Source organism: Arthrobotrys flagrans (genome assembly GCF_004000055.1).
Source record: "Arthrobotrys flagrans strain CBS H-5679 chromosome Unknown unitig_1, whole genome shotgun sequence".
In the NCBI taxonomy this organism is placed as follows: Eukaryota; Fungi; Ascomycota; class Orbiliomycetes; order Orbiliales; family Orbiliaceae; genus Arthrobotrys; species Arthrobotrys flagrans.
In genome coordinates, this window is record NW_027137556.1 from 5495318 (window position 1) to 5513300 (window position 17983).

General features: G+C 47.9%; 4 protein-coding genes across 4 annotated transcripts; 3 read left to right on the plus strand and 1 right to left on the minus strand.

The window, feature by feature from the left end:
- Positions 1-102: 102 nt before the first annotated feature.
- On the plus strand, positions 103-2709 carry DFL_009616 (uncharacterized protein; the record flags this gene model as incomplete). Its single annotated transcript, XM_067639530.1, has 8 exons — positions 103-211; positions 283-358; positions 431-536; positions 594-668; positions 722-740; positions 793-923; positions 974-2571; positions 2631-2709. 8 exons carry the CDS (start codon positions 103-105, stop codon positions 2707-2709), a joined length of 2193 nt encoding a protein of 730 aa, XP_067487311.1.
- Positions 2710-5042: 2333 nt separating this feature from the next.
- On the plus strand, positions 5043-9101 carry DFL_009617 (uncharacterized protein; the record flags this gene model as incomplete). The annotated part of the gene is made up of 4 exons (XM_067639531.1): positions 5043-5376; positions 5551-5622; positions 5686-9029; positions 9093-9101. The coding sequence occupies 4 exons, from the start codon at positions 5043-5045 to the stop codon at positions 9099-9101; spliced, it is 3759 nt and encodes a 1252-aa protein (XP_067487312.1).
- A 2404-nt stretch (positions 9102-11505) lies between these two features.
- Positions 11506-15345, plus strand: DFL_009618 (uncharacterized protein; the record flags this gene model as incomplete). Its single annotated transcript, XM_067639532.1, has 15 exons — positions 11506-11608; positions 11803-11810; positions 11877-11908; positions 12083-12174; positions 12385-12461; positions 12551-12624; positions 12738-12814; positions 12877-13022; positions 13269-13298; positions 13370-13418; positions 13704-13803; positions 13866-13986; positions 14053-15045; positions 15108-15227; positions 15289-15345. The coding sequence occupies 15 exons, from the start codon at positions 11506-11508 to the stop codon at positions 15343-15345; spliced, it is 2079 nt and encodes a 692-aa protein (XP_067487313.1).
- An 833-nt stretch (positions 15346-16178) lies between these two features.
- On the minus strand, positions 16179-17081 carry DFL_009619 (uncharacterized protein; the record flags this gene model as incomplete). The annotated part of the gene is made up of 1 exon (XM_067639533.1): positions 16179-17081. One exon carries the CDS (start codon positions 17079-17081, stop codon positions 16179-16181), a length of 903 nt encoding a protein of 300 aa, XP_067487314.1.
- Positions 17082-17983: the final 902 nt, after the last annotated feature.

Consider the following 17983-nt stretch of genomic DNA (forward strand, 5'->3'; position numbering starts at 1 on the left):
TTGCACCCCACGACCACCCCGCATCGATTGTTCGCAGTCCTCGGACGTTCCACTATCGGTAGAACTGATATACCATTGCTGGCTGCCGGAGGCGTCACAACCATGCTTCGACAAACCCTTCGGCGGACGGCCAGGTCCCACTTCAATAACGTCAGAGCATTCTCCGCCACGCCACGTCGAAGCGCGACCCAAGATGTTGAAATTACTATCGGTGAGAGAATCAATTGTTTTGCACCGGGGGTCTTGGTGTGGCCATCTGGCTGATATATCTGCGGTATATAGATGGGATCAAAGTTAGCGTCCCCGCCGGGTCTGCGCTTATTCAAGCCTGCGAGAAGGTCGGCGTTACGGTACCGAGGTATGGTCAATTCGGAGGGCTAGGCTATCGAATCGGTGTGGTTAGCAATGACTGATACGTGGGGCTCTTTAGATACTGCTACCATGAGAGATTGTCGATAGCTGGTAATTGCAGAATGTGCCTCGTGGAGGTTGAGAGGTCGCCGAAGCCGGTTGCAAGCTGTGCATGGCCTGTGACTGTACGTTTTACAAGGCCACTCTAGCGATATCATGAATGGCGTGCTGATATATAGTAGCCGGGCATGGTCGTCAAAACGAATACTCCGCTCGTCCACAAGGCTCGGGAGGGTATCATGGAATTCTTACTGGCGGTATGTATAACTTGGGATTTTGTTGGAGTACTTTTATGCTGACTCTATCATAGAACCACCCACTCGATTGCCGTATGTCCTGCACAATTTACATATAAATCAAGCATACTAATAGATAATTTAGCGATTTGCGATCAGGGTGGAGAATGTGATCTTCAAGACCAGTCCATGAGATATGGAGCTGACCGAGGACGATTCCATGAAGTCGGGGGTAAGCGTGGTGTTGAAGATAAAAACATCGGACCTCTCGTCAAGGTAAGGATATCAAAGGAGTTATTCATAAGATATACTATCTAACCATACAGACTTCTATGAATCGTTGTATCCATTGTACGAGATGTGTTAGATTTGCAAACGATGTTGCTGGCGCACCAGAGTTTGGTTCGACTGGCCGTGGCAATGATCTCCAAATCGGTACATATCTCGAAAGGAACCTGAATTCCGAACTTTCCGGCAATGTCATCGATCTTTGCCCAGTCGGCGCTCTTACTTCTAAGCCCTATGCTTTCAGGGCCCGCCCCTGGGAGCTAAAGAATACCGAAACCATCGACGTCCATAACGCGATGGGTTCGGCAATTCGTGTCGACACGAGAGGGCTAGAAGTTATGAGAGTTTTACCCCGGCTGAATGAGGATATCAACATCGAATGGATTGACGACAAAACTAGGTTCGCCTGCGATGGTTTGAAGACCCAGAGACTCACTACGCCGTTGATCAAGAGAGAGAACAAGTTCTACCCGGCAACATGGGAGCAAGCTCTCGCGGAAATTGCTTCCGCCTACGAAAAGATTCAACCTAACGGGGAGGAGATGAAGGCTATTGCCGGGCATTTGACGGATGCCGAGTCTATGGTTGCGCTCAAGGACTTGTTTAACTCCCTCGGATCCGAACAACTCTCGGTTGACCAACCTCAAGGCCACCTCCCTCCTGCTCACGGTGTCGATATTCGGTCGAACTATCTTTTCAACTCCACGATCCAAGGGATCGACGAGGCGGATGCCATTCTTTTGGTTGGAACCAATCCTAGACTCGAGGCAGCTGTCCTAAACGCCCGAATCCGCAAGAGGTGGCTCTATTCCGATCTTGAAATCGGGCTAGTCGGTGAAAACTTTGAGAGCACATTCGAGTATGAACACCTCGGACAAACTGCCGCCCAGCTCAAGAAGGCCCTCACCGGGCCTTTTGGAAAGAAACTTGCTGCTGCCAAGCGTCCAATGATCATCGTTGGTAGCGCTATTACAGAGCACCTCGATGCCAAGTCCATCTATGAAACAGTTGGTGCTTTCGTAGACAAGAATGCAGCTACTTTCTTAACGCCAGAATGGAATGGATACAATATTCTTCAGCGAGCAGCGGGACGTGGCGCTGCTTACGATATTGGATTCGTACCGCACTCGTCCTCACAGTCCAAATCGATTCCAAAGTTCATCTATCTTCTCGGTGCGGATGAAGTTACGTCGCAGGATATCCCTCCAGGTGCCTTCGTAGTTTACCAGGGACACCACGGAGACACTGGAGCCCAATACGCCGACGTTGTGCTACCCGGAGCAGCCTACACAGAGAAGAACGCCACCTATGTCAACACGGAAGGGCGGACTCAGATTACAAGGGCGGCTACTTCATTACCCGGTGCAGCTAGAGAGGACTGGAAGATCATTCGAGCCGTTAGCGAGTTCCTGCGGAAGCCACTAGAATACGAGGATCTACCATCATTGAGGGAGAGGATGTCAGAAATCAGCCCGACTCTCGTCGTTTATGACGTCCTGGAGGGTCCCAGCAAGGAGATTGCAGGATTGGGTGTTAAGACTTCTCTTGTAGAAGCAAACAAGGGATCCAAGGCCCTTGGCGAGCCTCTCAGGAGGGTTATCCAAGATTTCTACTTCACGGATGTCATCTCGAGAAGGTCTGTATTTTCATATCCCGCACTTACCTGTCTGTGATTGCGCTAACATTTATCGATAGCTCCCCGACAATGGCGAGATGTTCCGCAGCCAAATTAGCGCCCGGAAGCGAGTCCAAAGCGGTGGCTTCGTTTGCTTAATGGCTTCTCATTTTCGGCTTTGTACAAAAAAACAAAATATCTTTTTTTTTTTTTTTTTTCTAGATGCGGTTTACAGCCGCATTTTCGATACAGTGGATGGGTGTATTCTTTTTTTTTGAGCGCTTCTTCCGAGTCCGGCTTTCCAGTGACTTGGTAAATGTCTATATTTCAAGTAATTCAGTTGTACATTTTATATACATTATACAGTTGTGACGGTTACAAGTTGGCAAGCTGCAGAGAGCTTCAGAAGCCACCTTCTTGACTCTGTATCAAGCTTTTGGCGGCGGTCCGAACCGCCATGTGCATCATATGGGATTTAAATTTCGATTTCCACAACATTCCGCACAAGCGACCCAAGGCATTGGGAATTCTGCAACGGTTGGTGTCGTCGTTGTCGACATGTCATTCCACTTGGGCCCCAAATTTCAAGCCGTCCACGAAGCATGAAGGGTATTCCGACAGTCCTGTTTCCGACATGAGACCGGCTCATACGATTTCCGTCCTGTCAAAATGTGTGCTGGTTTTGCAAGCTTCAGAGGGTCTTTTAGGCGCCGTCCCCTGTAAGTCGCACTCTACCACGTTTTCTAGCCAGCCAATCGAACGCGAGGAGCAGCTGGACCTGCCTAACCGCCCAGATCTTACCGAAAAAGTCATCCTGCATGTTCTACCCTATTTATAGAAGCTCACGGGCGGACGCTCGAGTTGGTACGTATATTCTCGTCGATTCGATTCCAGGAGATTGTATATGGGATTAAAATATGTAATGCACAGCGAAGCGTATGAAGAGAGCCGCAAGCTCGAGAGAATATCCGCGATCGCGGAAGACGATAGGTTTGGTACACAGCCATTGTTTCTTGCAGGAAACAACATGCGTCTAAAACACTGAACTCGCACGGAATAGCTGCTCATCACGGTTACAGGTGTGGCGCACCTAAAAATAACCATGTCGCCCATTCCTTGCAAGAACCCATGCGGTATTCCGCATGTGTGAAGGTACAGGCGAGCCAGTACACACGGCCACCGGCGAGCACGCCGCTCAGAACCTCCCACGATAGTTGGGGAATCCATGCTGGGCGCTAACGTGCATAGGACCTGCATGGAATGACTTCCTCTTTGTGATAGCGACAGGAAGCTTAATGTCGATATATGCCGTGAAGCAAAGTTCTCAGGTCTTCGGGCCAATAGAACGGCGCGGCACGAGTGCACAAGTATCATGCTCCACGGTATTAGAATACCGATTCGATTTACGCCACGGGCCACTAACATGCTCACCGAAAAACGTATCATGGCCTGCAAAAAACACCATTGTTCGACGGCACGACAGATATGGATCCTCATGGCATGTGGGTGGAGACAACCGGACCCCTGGTATTCCCAGAAGCGGTCATGCAAAACGAATGGAACACAGATGGGCGGGAGAGGGACTGTTAACAGGTACTTCCTCATCTGACCAATCACAACCTCGAACACCAAGCCAGAGGTCCCCAGAGACCGGGAGCCTTTGGGTGGAGTCAACGATTGGCTGCGGGCTCGTCAACCATTGGTGGTGCCAACGCCTCTAGCTGGTCAACCCAAACGTCCCTCTTTCTTTTCTCCAGCATGTCTTCCCATCTTCTTGGGACTCTTGTCGTTGACAATATCTCACTTCTTCACTGCTTTCCCAAGCAAAGCGATCCCCTTCCCTCTCTTCGTCAGCACCTGCATTCCGTTGCGTGCGTGGGTCAGGTTTTCTTGCTTGGGACCAGTGATCGAGATTTCACTTGGAGGTGTGTTTCCCGCTCTGACTAGTATCCTTTTTTCCTTTATGCTCCCCTCTTTTGGCGTTGCATGTTTGCTTACTCCTTCAAATGTTGGTTTCTCGATAGGTTCTCTTCGCTGGAATCCGGATAAGCCACTTGATAGGAACTTGAACTTTGCCTCTTGAATAGTAGGCGTACGTCGAGTTCTAGTCGCCGGGAAATCTCGACGTCCTCGGCCGTAGCAGGTTCCAGTCGACAGCAGTCGTGGAACTGATACCTCAGCCATTGCTTTCGTGGAAGACCCTTTGAATTGCCTAGAGAGCCTCGGTTTCTCGATTAGTTACGGAGCGGCGACATAATCACAACCGCTTCGACACTCAAGCGACACCGCGAAAACATCACCAAACGCCCGCCGAATTCGATATACTTTTTGTCTTGGCATGCTTTTCGATATCTTGTGTTGCTAGAGGTGTAGAAGAAGGATATTCGGATCGCATTTCAGCTTGACAGTACTATCCCCAGACTGATGTATTGAGATACAACGAAGCAATCGAGCTTACGTCGTCCCCAAGGTGTCATATATCAGTCGCAGATATGTCCACACCACAATATTACCCACCGCCGAATAGCTATGTACCGCGCCCTCAGGCCGGTCAACGGCAAGCTATGCAGTACAATCCTGCGGGTTACAATCCGGCAGCATATCATCCAGCTCAAGCTCCCCCTTCTCCCCCAGTCAATTCTCAACAAGCCCACTCTGGGTACAACCCTAATGTTTATATACCCGCACATCCTGTTGGGCCACCCGGACGAATGACTCCACAACCGGTCGTTGGAGCTGGAGGATATGTTCCGTATGCGAACCTTCAAGGTGTAATTGGTGGTGTGAATAGAAGCGCAGCACTGGAGCAGGATAATCAACAAGAAGGTCAGTCTGATTTAAACCATAAAGTGGTCTTGAAAATGATACCGCGGCAGCTATCTTGATATCTACTTATTTTAAAGTTGTGATATCGAATATCCTGCCCGTTCATCGTTTCATATTCAAGGAGACTGCGCTTTATTATAATGGAGGCTAAAAGCTAACTTTGAGGGACAATAGCACCCCCTCCCTATTCACCCCCACAGCGCCCTTTCAATAGACAGATGCAGCCGCCTAATTTGCAGGTCCCAGGTAACTTGTCTCCTATGCCGATTCTCTACAGCTAAGACTTGATATTAACGGGAGCTTGCGTAGTGAATGTTCAAAATAACATGTACACACCAATTACACCTAGCAATTCATATCAACCGCATTCTCAATCGCCACTGAATACGTCGAATCCCAGACAAATGGGACCTCCATCTCAGCCTCCGCCCGCGCAACAGCAACAGCAGGCACCGCCGCCCCAAGCGCAAGCGCCCGCTGCTGCATATCCCGTTCAAGACCAAAGGAGAGGCACTAGTCAACCAGCGGCTTATAATCACCCGGTAGTGCAAGCTCCAACTCAACAGATACCGGCGCAAACTTCGCAAAATGTGCAATATGCCCCCCAAAGGCATTCAACTGTACAATCTCAGCAAGGGTTCGCACCAGCTCCCCCTTCTCAACGTCCGGTAGCTGTCCCGAACTCCGCTCCAGCAAGGTCTCCAGATGATCTAGAACCGACGTCCCCGCCATCCCAACCATACCTTCCCACAGGGTCTGCACGAGAGCGTGATTCGTTGCCATTACGGCGGGCCCCGCCTCCTGCTACGACTAATACGAATGAAAACCCCGCCCCAACCAGACGGTCTACAATGCCGATCCCTCCTCCCCCACCATCGATTCCGCCGCCCCCGAGCGGCCCACCTCCTTCAACCACGGCTACAAGGCGGCAGACAATGGACAGCATACCTACAAGTGCCCCCAAGCCCCAACCAACCAAGGCCCAACCAACCAATTCCAGCAGCGCCGCCCCCCCTCCTACTCAAACTCCAACTACGGGGCAGGGACAGCTGCCGGCTGGACTCCCTCTACCCCCTCCTCCCAGCCGCCCACCTCCAAAGTCAATTATCCTTCAGCCGGCGCCTCTTGGGAAAAAACGGGAGAAAGGCAAAGGCGTAACAAGGGGTGATGGCACATCTGATACCGTCAGCGAACGCGGAATGACAAGTCCTCCTCCTTCTGCTCCATACAGCGCTGGAACATTACCCTTTCGTAGGAACTCTCCACCAAACTCCGGTACTACTCCACATAGTTCTGGGTTCCCAGGTTCTGCGAGCATTCAACCACAATCTATTATGAGATCTCAAAAATCTTCTGGCGATCTAGCATCAGGCGGACTCAGGACTACAACTCCTAAGGATGTACGATTCGTGATACCCGATGACGAAAGTGAATATGAAAGTACAGCAGACGGAGAATCACAGAAAAATAGCGGTGTGGAACCGAGTCCTGGATTTGTGGCGGCGGCAGCTCCGACGACCCCAAGGACTCCTGTGACACCGGGCCGCCCAAGAATCAGTTCCCAGCAAATTCCACCATTTGCATCTATTGCTGAAGAGGACGGGCCAAACGACGACTTGGTTTCCAAGAGGATATCGACGACGAATTGGGCGGAGCAGAAGGAGGCCGTATTCAACAAATCTATGCCCTCGAGCGCACCAGCTACCGAATCACGGTTTCACGCCGCTCAGACTCCACCATTTTCGCCGGAATCGCAGAAGGCAGAAGAAAAGATGGCGAGTATGAATGGACAAACAAATGGCCAGAAGATACAGGCCATTACTCCACCGATGCACTCGGGACCAATACCGGAATCGAAAGCGGGGTCGTCGTCGACAGCGAGAATTTTCCCGGATGACGAGCCCGAAGATCTAGACCTTCCGCCATTCTATCACGAAGCGATAGAGCGCCATACCGATATGATTCTCACGGAAGCATCGGCAGCAACAGATGAGAAGAGGCTGAATGTTTTTGTGGATTACGTGTTAGAAGAAGCTCGAATAAGAGGCGAAGTTTACAACAATGCATTAGGTGTTCTTGGGCCAGGCCTATCTCTCTTCCCAACCGACGATCCGCAATATATGACACCGGAACAACAAGTCGCTGAGTTCGAACGGCGGGAGTATGAGAAGAGAGTAATGAACCAGTTCGCATCAGGCTCGGGCTCCAGCAGTGGCGGTGGTTCGTTGAAGCGGAGGCAGACCATCAAGGAACAAAAGGCCCGTGCTGGCGAATACCTAGAGACTCGACGCTCAAGATCGAATCCTACTACTCCGAGAGAGCCAAAGCGCGCGAGTTGGTTTGAAAACGCTGCAGTAGATACACTCGAGAAGTCAGACAGGATTTCGCCGACTGTAGAACCGTTTCTTCTTGATATTCAACCCCTGTTGTCCATCGTCCCACCATATCCCCGGCAATTCCCAGCTAGTGAAAACTCGCATCCAAGTTTACAGAAGACGAGGAAAGCTATCACCGACTTGAAGGACTTAAGAGTCATACATAAGCTCAAATTCGACTTCACAACATCCGTTCCCCGAGTTCAAGACGAATATGCGGCAGAGGCCAGAGCTAGGAAGGTGGCACATCAAGACTACATCCAAAGGCTTTTCAATGAAGGCAGGGTCACGTATGAGGAGATGGATAGGCTCACTGCAGAGTTCGAACGGAGGGAGGGAGATATCAAGGCCGATGAGTTACAGAAGGAATTCGACAGATTTCAGAAGGAAGTTGTGACACCAAGTCACACGGAGTTAATGGACAGGATCGATAAAGCCACCTCCCTGATGGAAACAATCCAAACCGATATCTCCTCCTCCGCCAAAGCGAATATCAGTATTAGGGAAGGCCCCGAGCTCCTAGAGAAGCTGAACATCATGAGAAGTATTTTTGAGACTCGGGAACTTCTCTATGGAGAAATCAATACATTGATCGCCGATAGAGATAGCCGGTACAAGGAGGTTACAATCGCACCATTCTTCAACGAAGGGGACACTGAGGGTATCAAAGAAGCAGAGGAATTTTTCTCGGATGCAGCCAAACAGACCCAGGTTACAGCTGATAAGGATGCGGTGGAGAGGGCCAAATCTTTCCTCGATAAAGTCGAGCGGGATGTTATTGTCGGGGTAGAAAGCGAAGTTTCGAATTTCTGGGATGTTGCGCCTACTCTCACAGAGCTTCTCGAAAAGATTCCCACGGACCTTTCAAATTTCAGACCAATTATTCCTGACGAAGAGTTCTACTCAAATGCGAACTACGCACAGTTCCCATTGCTGTATCTGAAAAGGAAGCTAGACTACGTGGAAAATTCTATTTATCAGCACGCACAAGCTCAAATGCGGCTATTGAACTTTTCGGTGGACATCACACTTCTCTGGACTAACACCAAGTGGGCGTTGGGAGATAGTGAAAGAGTCCTGGCTGGGGAGGAAGAGCAGCGAGCTGTTTGGCAGGTTGAAAGACAGAAGAAAGAAGAGGAGGTCAAGCAAACGAAGAACTGGGAGGAGAAAGTTAAGATCGTTCAAGAGGAGTGGTCACAGAGCGTTGGAAACAAACTCTCTGATATTAAAAAGAGGATTATAGACCAGCTGGCGCAGCAAGAAGGCTGGAGCAACGAGGTTAGTATCTTCCAAGCCTACACTTGACTATTCCGAAAGATAAGTAGCTAATTGTCTGTGCAGTTCCTTTAGGACGTCTTTTTCTGATGTCATCCATTCTCTTTCTACCACCATTTCCTTACCTATTTTAATATCCTCGAGCGGTGTACGGTTTGAACGAATTTCCTTATAAGTTTCTATTTTGGATAAAAGCTTGAACATCATCCAATGCCTTTTGAATCATTTCTTCTCATTCTCTTGACCAAAATATATCGGGTAGGATTAGATTCCCTGCGGCTCTCCTTTTCCTAGTCTTTACATACTATATTTCTCCATTACATTTCATAATATATGTGTCTACCTCGGTTAGACACATCCTTGGAGATCAAGCAGGCTTTTATTTTAACTTTTTATTGTCAGTTTAATAAAGTACCAAGCGGGGTCTTTACTTTTTTCGAGTATGGAATTTCCAAGCAGGCGTATATTGTGGCTACAGCGTCTTCTAGCTTAAGTTTACTTACCATCTATTCTTTGTATATACAACATTTCTTCGCTTCACAGATTTACCCTTCTGGTTTACGAGACAATAGCTTTGAATACGAGCCACGGTCAAACTGTGGCTCCCAAGGCATGATATCTTTCACAGCATTGGTCCCTTAAACTCGGTTAATATTTCGCATTTGGAAGCTCTATTGTAGAATTCGGGGGGGTTATCGAACGAAAGCAAGAGAGAAAGAATATCCCACGGCCATTAGGCTCTCGATGCAACACTGTAAGATTTTCCTACCTGTGCATGCGTGATAATGTCGGCAGACATCTTTCTTCATTCGAGGCTAGCCCCCACCCTGGTATTAGTTTGCGGGAACCAAGCCATTAAAATGTCCCCAAGAAGGCCGACCTAATGCTTTGCGCGATTTTTCCGAAACATCCAAAAGTGTTCACCGGCATAACTTACCAGCAGAAAAGAAATCAAAATACTACCAAATTTGATAGCGACTGTGGGAATACGATGCGCTTGTTTGTAAAGAAAGGGACAACAAAAAAAAAAATATTTAAATTAACTAAATTAAAATAAAATAAAATAAAATAAACAAAAAAAAGCAAGCATTGCTTTTTATTATCCTGTAAGAAACGGACTTAGCCAGGTTCCCATCGCCACAAATGTGGTGGTTATTGTCCCGAGTTCTTCCGATGGCTAGCCAGTGTGTGCACAGAATCTCGTGAATTTGTCGAGACCTGGTCGACATGGACTTGTATCAAAACCCAACGGTTGATTCTTCATGTGCAACCCTCGCTCGAAAGTGGTGAACATAACCAAGGTAAAAATCGGTTGAGTCATTCAACCAGTCCGATTATCGGGAGGCCAAAAGTTTGTAGGCGGGTAAGCACGTAGGTTTCCTTGTGGAAAAGGGAAAGTCTGTAGCTATTACTTTAGCAACGTAGGGCGATCGAACGACATCTCTGGAACGTAGGACAAACGGATGCATCTTGCACATGTGAAATGGGCAGGACCAAGAGATGTCCGGTTATCAGGATTGATCAATCAGTCCTCCCGTTGTAGTAAGTGCAGTTACCCGGTTAACCGAAGACTCGGACATATTCGATGCATGCAATTGTATATCGGCGGGCAGATTTCTGTCCAGTGGGCTTTTGTTTGTGAACGCCGGTATAGCCTCGAAGTCCAGGACGCCGGAGGGATATCTCGCAATCGCAATTAAAGGATACACGTTATTGTGGAGTTGAAATGGGATGAAAATTTTTCCGCCCCCCAAGATTAATATCTCGAAGTAATTAACAAGTTTGGTTATATTATCGCATGGAGAAATTCCCGCGGTTTCTAGAATAGCCAGAAGTAAAGGAAAGGATCAGCCACGTTTTCGTGGTATCGAAAAGACAATCGAAGATGTTAAGACATGGATTCGGCGAAGCTAAAGTTTCAAGTTGCTTCTGCGCGATTGAAACGAAGACCGAGTTAAATAGTTACTTTACCCACATACTACCGTTAATAATTTGCTTGCATGCATTTGATTAGTGAGAGAAAAGAGTGGATACGTAATGAAGTATGAAGGTCCGATCGTCAGGCCCTCGACACGAGCTTCCAACCTTTACAGTATGTAATATACTTACGGAGTACGGCGGTGGGCAAAAAAGAGGAAAGGGAAAGAAAAAAAAAAAGCATCGGCAGGACGGCGAGGCTAAAACTGGAATTCCAGGCAACTTCGTGACAACTTTCGGCCTCGATCTCAACGTTGAGCTGCAAGCTTGAGAACCTATAGTATTCTGTTACATAAAATTCGAGACGAAGTGTGACGGTCAGACGGACCAAGACAAGCAAAAGGCCAACTGCGTCTGGTTTTCACAAACCAGTTTAGGCTCGTCTATGCTAATCCCTTGCAGGCATCGGCTGTAAAGCGCCCGGAGCAGGCCATTGGCCTAACCAAACTTTGGGGCGGTTTGCAGCTGTCGTTTGGGCTGTCTGTGGCAGTAGCTGAAAACAATGATGATGGATGAACAGAAAAAGGAAATAGGTTTGAGTTCGGAGCCCTGTTTGACGACGGCGAGTAAGCTGAGCTTTGAGAAGAACAGTCGACGTTTCTCTCGTAAGACTGTCGAAGAGTCGAGTGGGGTTGCTAACTCTTCTTATTTCTTTTCTGTTCTCTCCCTCTCTCTTCTCCCCTTCTTTCATCAACCCTCATAGATCATCTGCATCCACGGGTCTTTAAAGCACTCTTTGACCTCCGGACCTTTTTGGTTTTAAACCCGTTCGTACCTTTTTGTACCGCCCCATAGCTAGTAGCTTCGGTACGTCTGCTGTTAGCGTGATGTCCTTGAAAACCAAGACGCCAACCGTTAATATCTCATTCAAAGCACGAGCACCAGCTCCATAGTGCGCAAGCAAGGTTCGTGGCCTACCCACCCTGCCTAATAACCCTTTCAAAATTTCGGAATCCATCCAGCCAGCGTCGGAGATCTAGCTTGACCCCCAGACAGACACAGACAAATATCACATTCCAAAGCAACAAGAAAAAGCAATCGCTGACCATTCACCATTGATCCCCTTTGATATCTCATAGGTTTAGTCACTTTGTCTTCCGAAACACCCTTGCAAGGATCGAGGACTTTCCACGCGGGCTTTTTTGTTCTTTTGTCCCACTATTCTCAAGAGGTAAGCAGATACCTTGAACCATCGGAACAGTTCGCAATCGAACCCTTCGGCCTTCTCTAGTTTCCAATTTCTCCTTGCAGTACGACTCACAAGCTCCTCAGAATAACCAGTTCTTTCGGACGAATCGCATCTCAACAATTTTTTTTTTTTTTAAATAGTACCCGTCTGCCAGACCGTTCGCGAAAATGCCTCTCGGTCTTACCATTCCAGCTGCTCTCAGCAGAAGTCCTTCTACCCAGGATCTCCAAAAGTACAGTAGTGCCGACGCCATTGACGGTATTGCTCGTGTAAGGACCCGATAACATCTACTATTTCTCAATTGACAGTTAGAATTTGTTGGGATCTAGTCAACTGATAATTACTTGATGTTGTATAGAACCCTTCTCAAGAACATCAGAAGAAGGTCACTGCTTCCTTGCCACAGAACACTGTTCCTAAGAACCCCATCACGCAAGTCCTCCCTTCATCCCTTTCAACTTGTGTCGAAGTCTATTGCTAGCTAGCAAGAAAGAAAGAATAAGATTGATGAGAGTTTGGTGAAGCTGACTTTGTTGGTCCTGCAGCATGTCGACCCGCTTCGATACTTCGTATGAACCTGAATTGAGGGAGCACCTTCATATTCGCGGCCTCGTTCCCCCAGGTAAGTCGAATTTGAGGCTGCCAAAAGTTTTCCGAGGTAAATCTAAGGCCACTTTAATTTAGTCGTCGAGACCTACGACATCCAGATCAAGAGATGCTTGAAAGCTCTGGACTCTAAGAAATCCGGACTCGACAAGTATGTCTATCTGTCGCACTTGCGAAATTCGAACTTTAATCTCTTCTACCGCCTCCTCATCGGGCACATGAAGGTATAGTAAAAACCAAAATCCCCCTATCGAAAGCCGCTTTTTCGAGCCGTTCCGTGAAAGCAAAAGTGAATTGGGTGAGGAGCAGACCGAGAGCCGAACCAGAAGGGTGTCGGTTCTTTTTAAATCTAGTTCTCGGCAAGGGTATCGGGATGAACCCGCATATGCTTCTTACCGAACACTCGGAAAAATGGAAGCCGTACCACAGATTTGAACGGGAAGGCTAATTTAGTCTCGGGTACTCTGCAGGAGATTACTCCCCTTGTTTACACACCCGTCGTAAGTGCATACATTCCGATTCAGCCTATCGCAAAAATGTGCACCCGATTTGCTAACAGATACCCCAATAGGTTGGCGAAGCTTGCGAAAACTGGAGCCATATTTTTGCTGAACCTGAAGGTGAGCTCCCCCGCTCCAATCGATTTCTCGGCATCCCGATCCCGGTCTATGAGGTTGGTGGTCGTTACACGGGCCCTAAAGACCCCAGATCAGCTCGGCCCGACCTCACTTGGTCAAACATGTCTCAACACAATGACCACTCGCCAACACACCTTGGGATATGGTCCTGGCCTTGGGTCCTTGGGTCTTTGGGTCTTTGGGTCCCTGGCCTACTTTGCCTTATACTTACTTGCATCTATGCCTTTTGGCTTCACGGTAACTTGCCTTGCTGATCGTTTCGACTAGGTCTTTACCTTCCATGGAAGGAGCGTGGCAATCTCGCCGAGACGATCAAGAACTGGCCGGAGAAGGAGGTCGACATCTGCGTCGTTACTGATGGATCTCGGTATGCTTCGTCCTTGTTGTTATGCATATCGATAGAAGGCCTGTTCTAACGCTCATCATTAGTATCCTTGGACTTGGTGACTTGGGTGTTGGAGGTATAGGAATCTCCATTGGCAAGCTCGCCTTGTATACCGCTTGCGCTGGTATCCATCCAACAAAGACCTTGCCTATCGTCATTGACTTGGTAGGTCCCTTCTATAGTCACGCGTATGCTTTAACAGAGACACTCCAGTACTAATACTCACGATAGGGTACCGACAATGAGCGACTCCTTAATGACGAGTTGTACCTCGGAACTAGGATGAAACGTCTTGGCGAGAAGGACATGATGAAGTTCTTGGATGAGATGATGGCCGCCTTGAAGGCTCGCTGGCCTAACATCATCATCCAGTTCGAGGACTTCAAGAACCCCTTCCCGTCCCTTGCCAAGTACCAAAACATGTACACATGCTTCAACGATGACATCCAGGGAACCGGTGCTGTCATTCTCGCTGGTGTCATCAATGCTGTCCGTGAGACTGGAATTGCTCCAAAGGATCAACGCTTGGTCTTCCTTGGTGCTGGGTCGGCTGGTGTTGGTGTTGCTCGCCAAATCATGGAAATGTTCAAGAAGGAGGGCAATCTCTCCGAGGACGAGGCGAGGAAGCTATTTTACCTTGTTGACTCTAAGGGCCTCGTTACCAACGATCGTGGTGACAAGCTCCAAGAGCATAAGCTCGTCTTCTCTCGCAGCGACAACAACGGACAGCAGTACAAGTCTCTCGAAGATGTTCTTGACTATGTCAAGCCTACCATCTTGATGGGTCTCTCTACCATTGGCGGAGCTTTCAACGAGAGCATCATCAGGAAGATGGCCAGCTACAGCGAGCGCCCGATCATCTTCCCGCTTTCCAACCCAGTCTCCAAGTCCGAATGTACTTTTGAGGAAGCCATGAAATACACGGATGAGAAGGTTTTGTTCGCTTCCGGCAGTCCATTCCCTACCTATGAAGCCAAGGACGGCAAGCTCCACGAACCTGGTCAAGGAAACAACATGTATGTTTTCCCAGGTATCGGAATGGGAACTATCGTTTCCCAGGCCAGTTTGATCAACCAAGATATGATCTACGCCTCTGCCGAATACCTCGCTTCATCCTTGACACAAGAGGAACGTGACGATGGCCTCATCTACCCGAGGATTAATCGAATTCGGGATGTCAGCGCCAGAGTTGCTCTTGGTGTTGTTCGCGCTGCCGAACGTAACGTAAGTACATCCCAATCTAATAGAGGCACTATTGGTCAAAGGCTTATTGACTTGTGAAATAGCATCTTACTCGCAATCCTGAGATTGTCGGAATGGACGATGATACTTTGACCGAGTACATCAAGGGAAAGATGTATGACCCTACTGCTGTTCCCACGGAGGTCGAGGAGACCGATCCTGGCGTAAGTTACAAGCTCCTAAATTCCGTCATATTTACGTATGGACGCTGACAATAGTCTCTAGATGTGGAACTGGCTTACTTCCAAGCTCTCCCTCCCATGGAGCGCCTCCAAGTTGTAGTAAGCTTGTCCGGCCTCTACTTCGGCATTCTCGCTCAGCTTTTGCATGCGATTTTTCTTTTTTACCGCTAGCTTTCCTTTATCCCTTTAATAGCCTGCGCCTGTCACACAATGGTTTTTTCCTTTAGCCTTTTAGACATACCGGATTCGTTTTACATGGTTGCAAACGCGGGGCGATATTGTTTCCGGTTATTTTTTCTTGTTGTTTTAGAGGGGACACATGGAATCGGCTTTTTGCATTAATTGTTTTCCATGCATGCATGTGTTTTTCTCGTTCTGTCTGTTTTTCATTATAGGACTTGGCTTTATGTTCACACTCATGCTCTTGTCCTGCTTTTATGACGCCTGTGGATTTTAATAGCGAGCACTACTTAGCACTAAGCAATCAAGCGAAATTCATGGTTTTTTATTATTATTAAAAAACAAGAAGGGGGAAAAGAAGCTCGACCTGGTCTGAGGTACTAGATAAGAATTAAAGTAAAAAAATAAAGAGCATAGATCCGGTCTCGTTCTTGCGATGTAATCCGAAGCTGGCCGGTGAAGTTCTGGTTCCCTCGGAATAAATACCAGATCGCTGTAGCAAAAACGCAAAGCTGACGAATTAGAATTAGATGAGATTATTGCGAGAGTAGAAATTAAGCTGTTGGCGTGATGTTGGTATGAACGGCAAACGATGAAATAAAATAAAATCGAAAAAAAACCCTTTTTTTTTCTCGGATAGTTCGAATTCCATATTTGTAAACGTATTCTAGAAACCAAAAGATCCATTGTCAGTCTTCGGGTGGCCGAATTTTCTTCCTAAAGAAGAAGTTACTAACCTGATTAGATAGTCCACTAGTCCTTTTTAATCGACGTCTCCAAATCGACGAGATATTCGTCCAACTGTGCAAGGTCTCTATCAGTCTCCGATTGGATTCGTTGAAAATGTTCACGACGTCGGTCTCGATTACCCGATGGATGAAGTTCGTTGGCCACCTGGAGCGGATTCCAAGGGCCTGAAGTACTTTGTTCGTACAGCCATGCATCGACTGAGGAAGGGCCAGAGATGGGGACCGGGGAAGGGGTCTTGGCGGGACGGGGGGGTCGCTGGATAACGGTGAACTCGGGGACTGGTTGAGAATCACGGGCGCCCGAAGGGTGATTAGTATGGTGGGGAGCAGTCGTAGAAGAAGCGATGCCAGGGGCGGTGGTTTCGGACCGTCGAGTTCCCCCTTTACCGCCGGCGTTCTTTGCATCTTCTAAGAGCCTTTCTTTGTACGCTCGATTGGTGTCAATTCGCTGCTGGACACGGGCCAACCTGTCACGGTTCCGTAGCTTCCGCTGTTGAGCCTTGGAAAGATTGCTGAAGTTGGCGTTCTCAGGGTTTTGGGAGTGCGGTGTACGAGTTTTGTTAGCGTTTCGGTGCTTGGGATTCTGGCCTCTGGTGGAGGAAATTGGAATAGTAGCTGGATTGGCGCCATGTTGATGCTTCTCGGAGGGCCTTGAGAGAATGGCTACCGGTGTAGCCTTTCGATTATTGACGGTGTCTTCATTGCTATTGAGCTCGACTCTAGCAAACCTCTCTTCGAGTTCCTCATCATCAAGTCCATCGTTGTACTTGCGGGTCCCGCGATTGCGACGGCTGCATGGAGTTAAACCTGGGACAACAGGGACACCAGATGAATTGTACTCCTCGAGTTCATCGAGCGTCAGCGTTTTCGCCATCGTGTTCCTAGCATCGTGTTGTTCTTGTTGCATTTTTGCTTAAGAGCAGGGGTCTGTCGAGACGGTTTGGAATCAAAGATGGAGTAATTGATGCTTAGAGAGAAAGTGAGAAGATGTCTACGAGGGAGATTTGAGATAGGAGGTTGAAGGGCAAGGAGGGGAGATGGAAAGGCGGCTGGTAGACTAAAGGGGTTTCCCCTCTTTTTTTTGGTGATGCACGTCCTCATTTTAATCAGAAGATTCGATATATTTGTAAATGTAATAGAGGTAATGGCTATGAAAGTGTGAAATGCAACAGACCTAGAACATAAATTTCGAGTTTGAAATAGAAAATGTACATCGGGGTGTTCATAACCCGGTCTGCGAAGTAGACTCTATTTTTTAACCTATAATATTATAATCAGGGACCCTTTGAGCAGTAGAGGGAACCTACGAATTTCGAATAGAGGCTGTATTCTTTAAAATCTGGGCCGGCGACGCATTGAATACGCGCCGGACAAGTATATTGGGTTTACACGACCATGCTGCCTTCGAGGCTAGGTTGTGATACGGTTAAATATGAAAGTGAACTATCTGTATATATATTTGTTAGGTATGTATAATTTTGTTTTGGACGGTTTCCATATCCTACCTTTCGGCGACCACGCTCGAGGCATGCACAAGGATACCATACAATTCAACGGGAAATAATCTATATATATAGAAGAAGGTGCCAATATAAAGCACCATACGGATATAATCATAATATAGAGTGTATAGGCGTGATGAACGCCTCCCTTCCAGAAATCCTTCAATCACCTTCCAACCGTTCTAACTCCTTCCCACGACCCACCCCCTAAATATATATATATAGAATACATCGGTACAATGTTGAAAGAGGACCCGTGCACATGGAAATGCCAATTCAGAAGAGAAAAGAAAAACAAGAGAAAAGA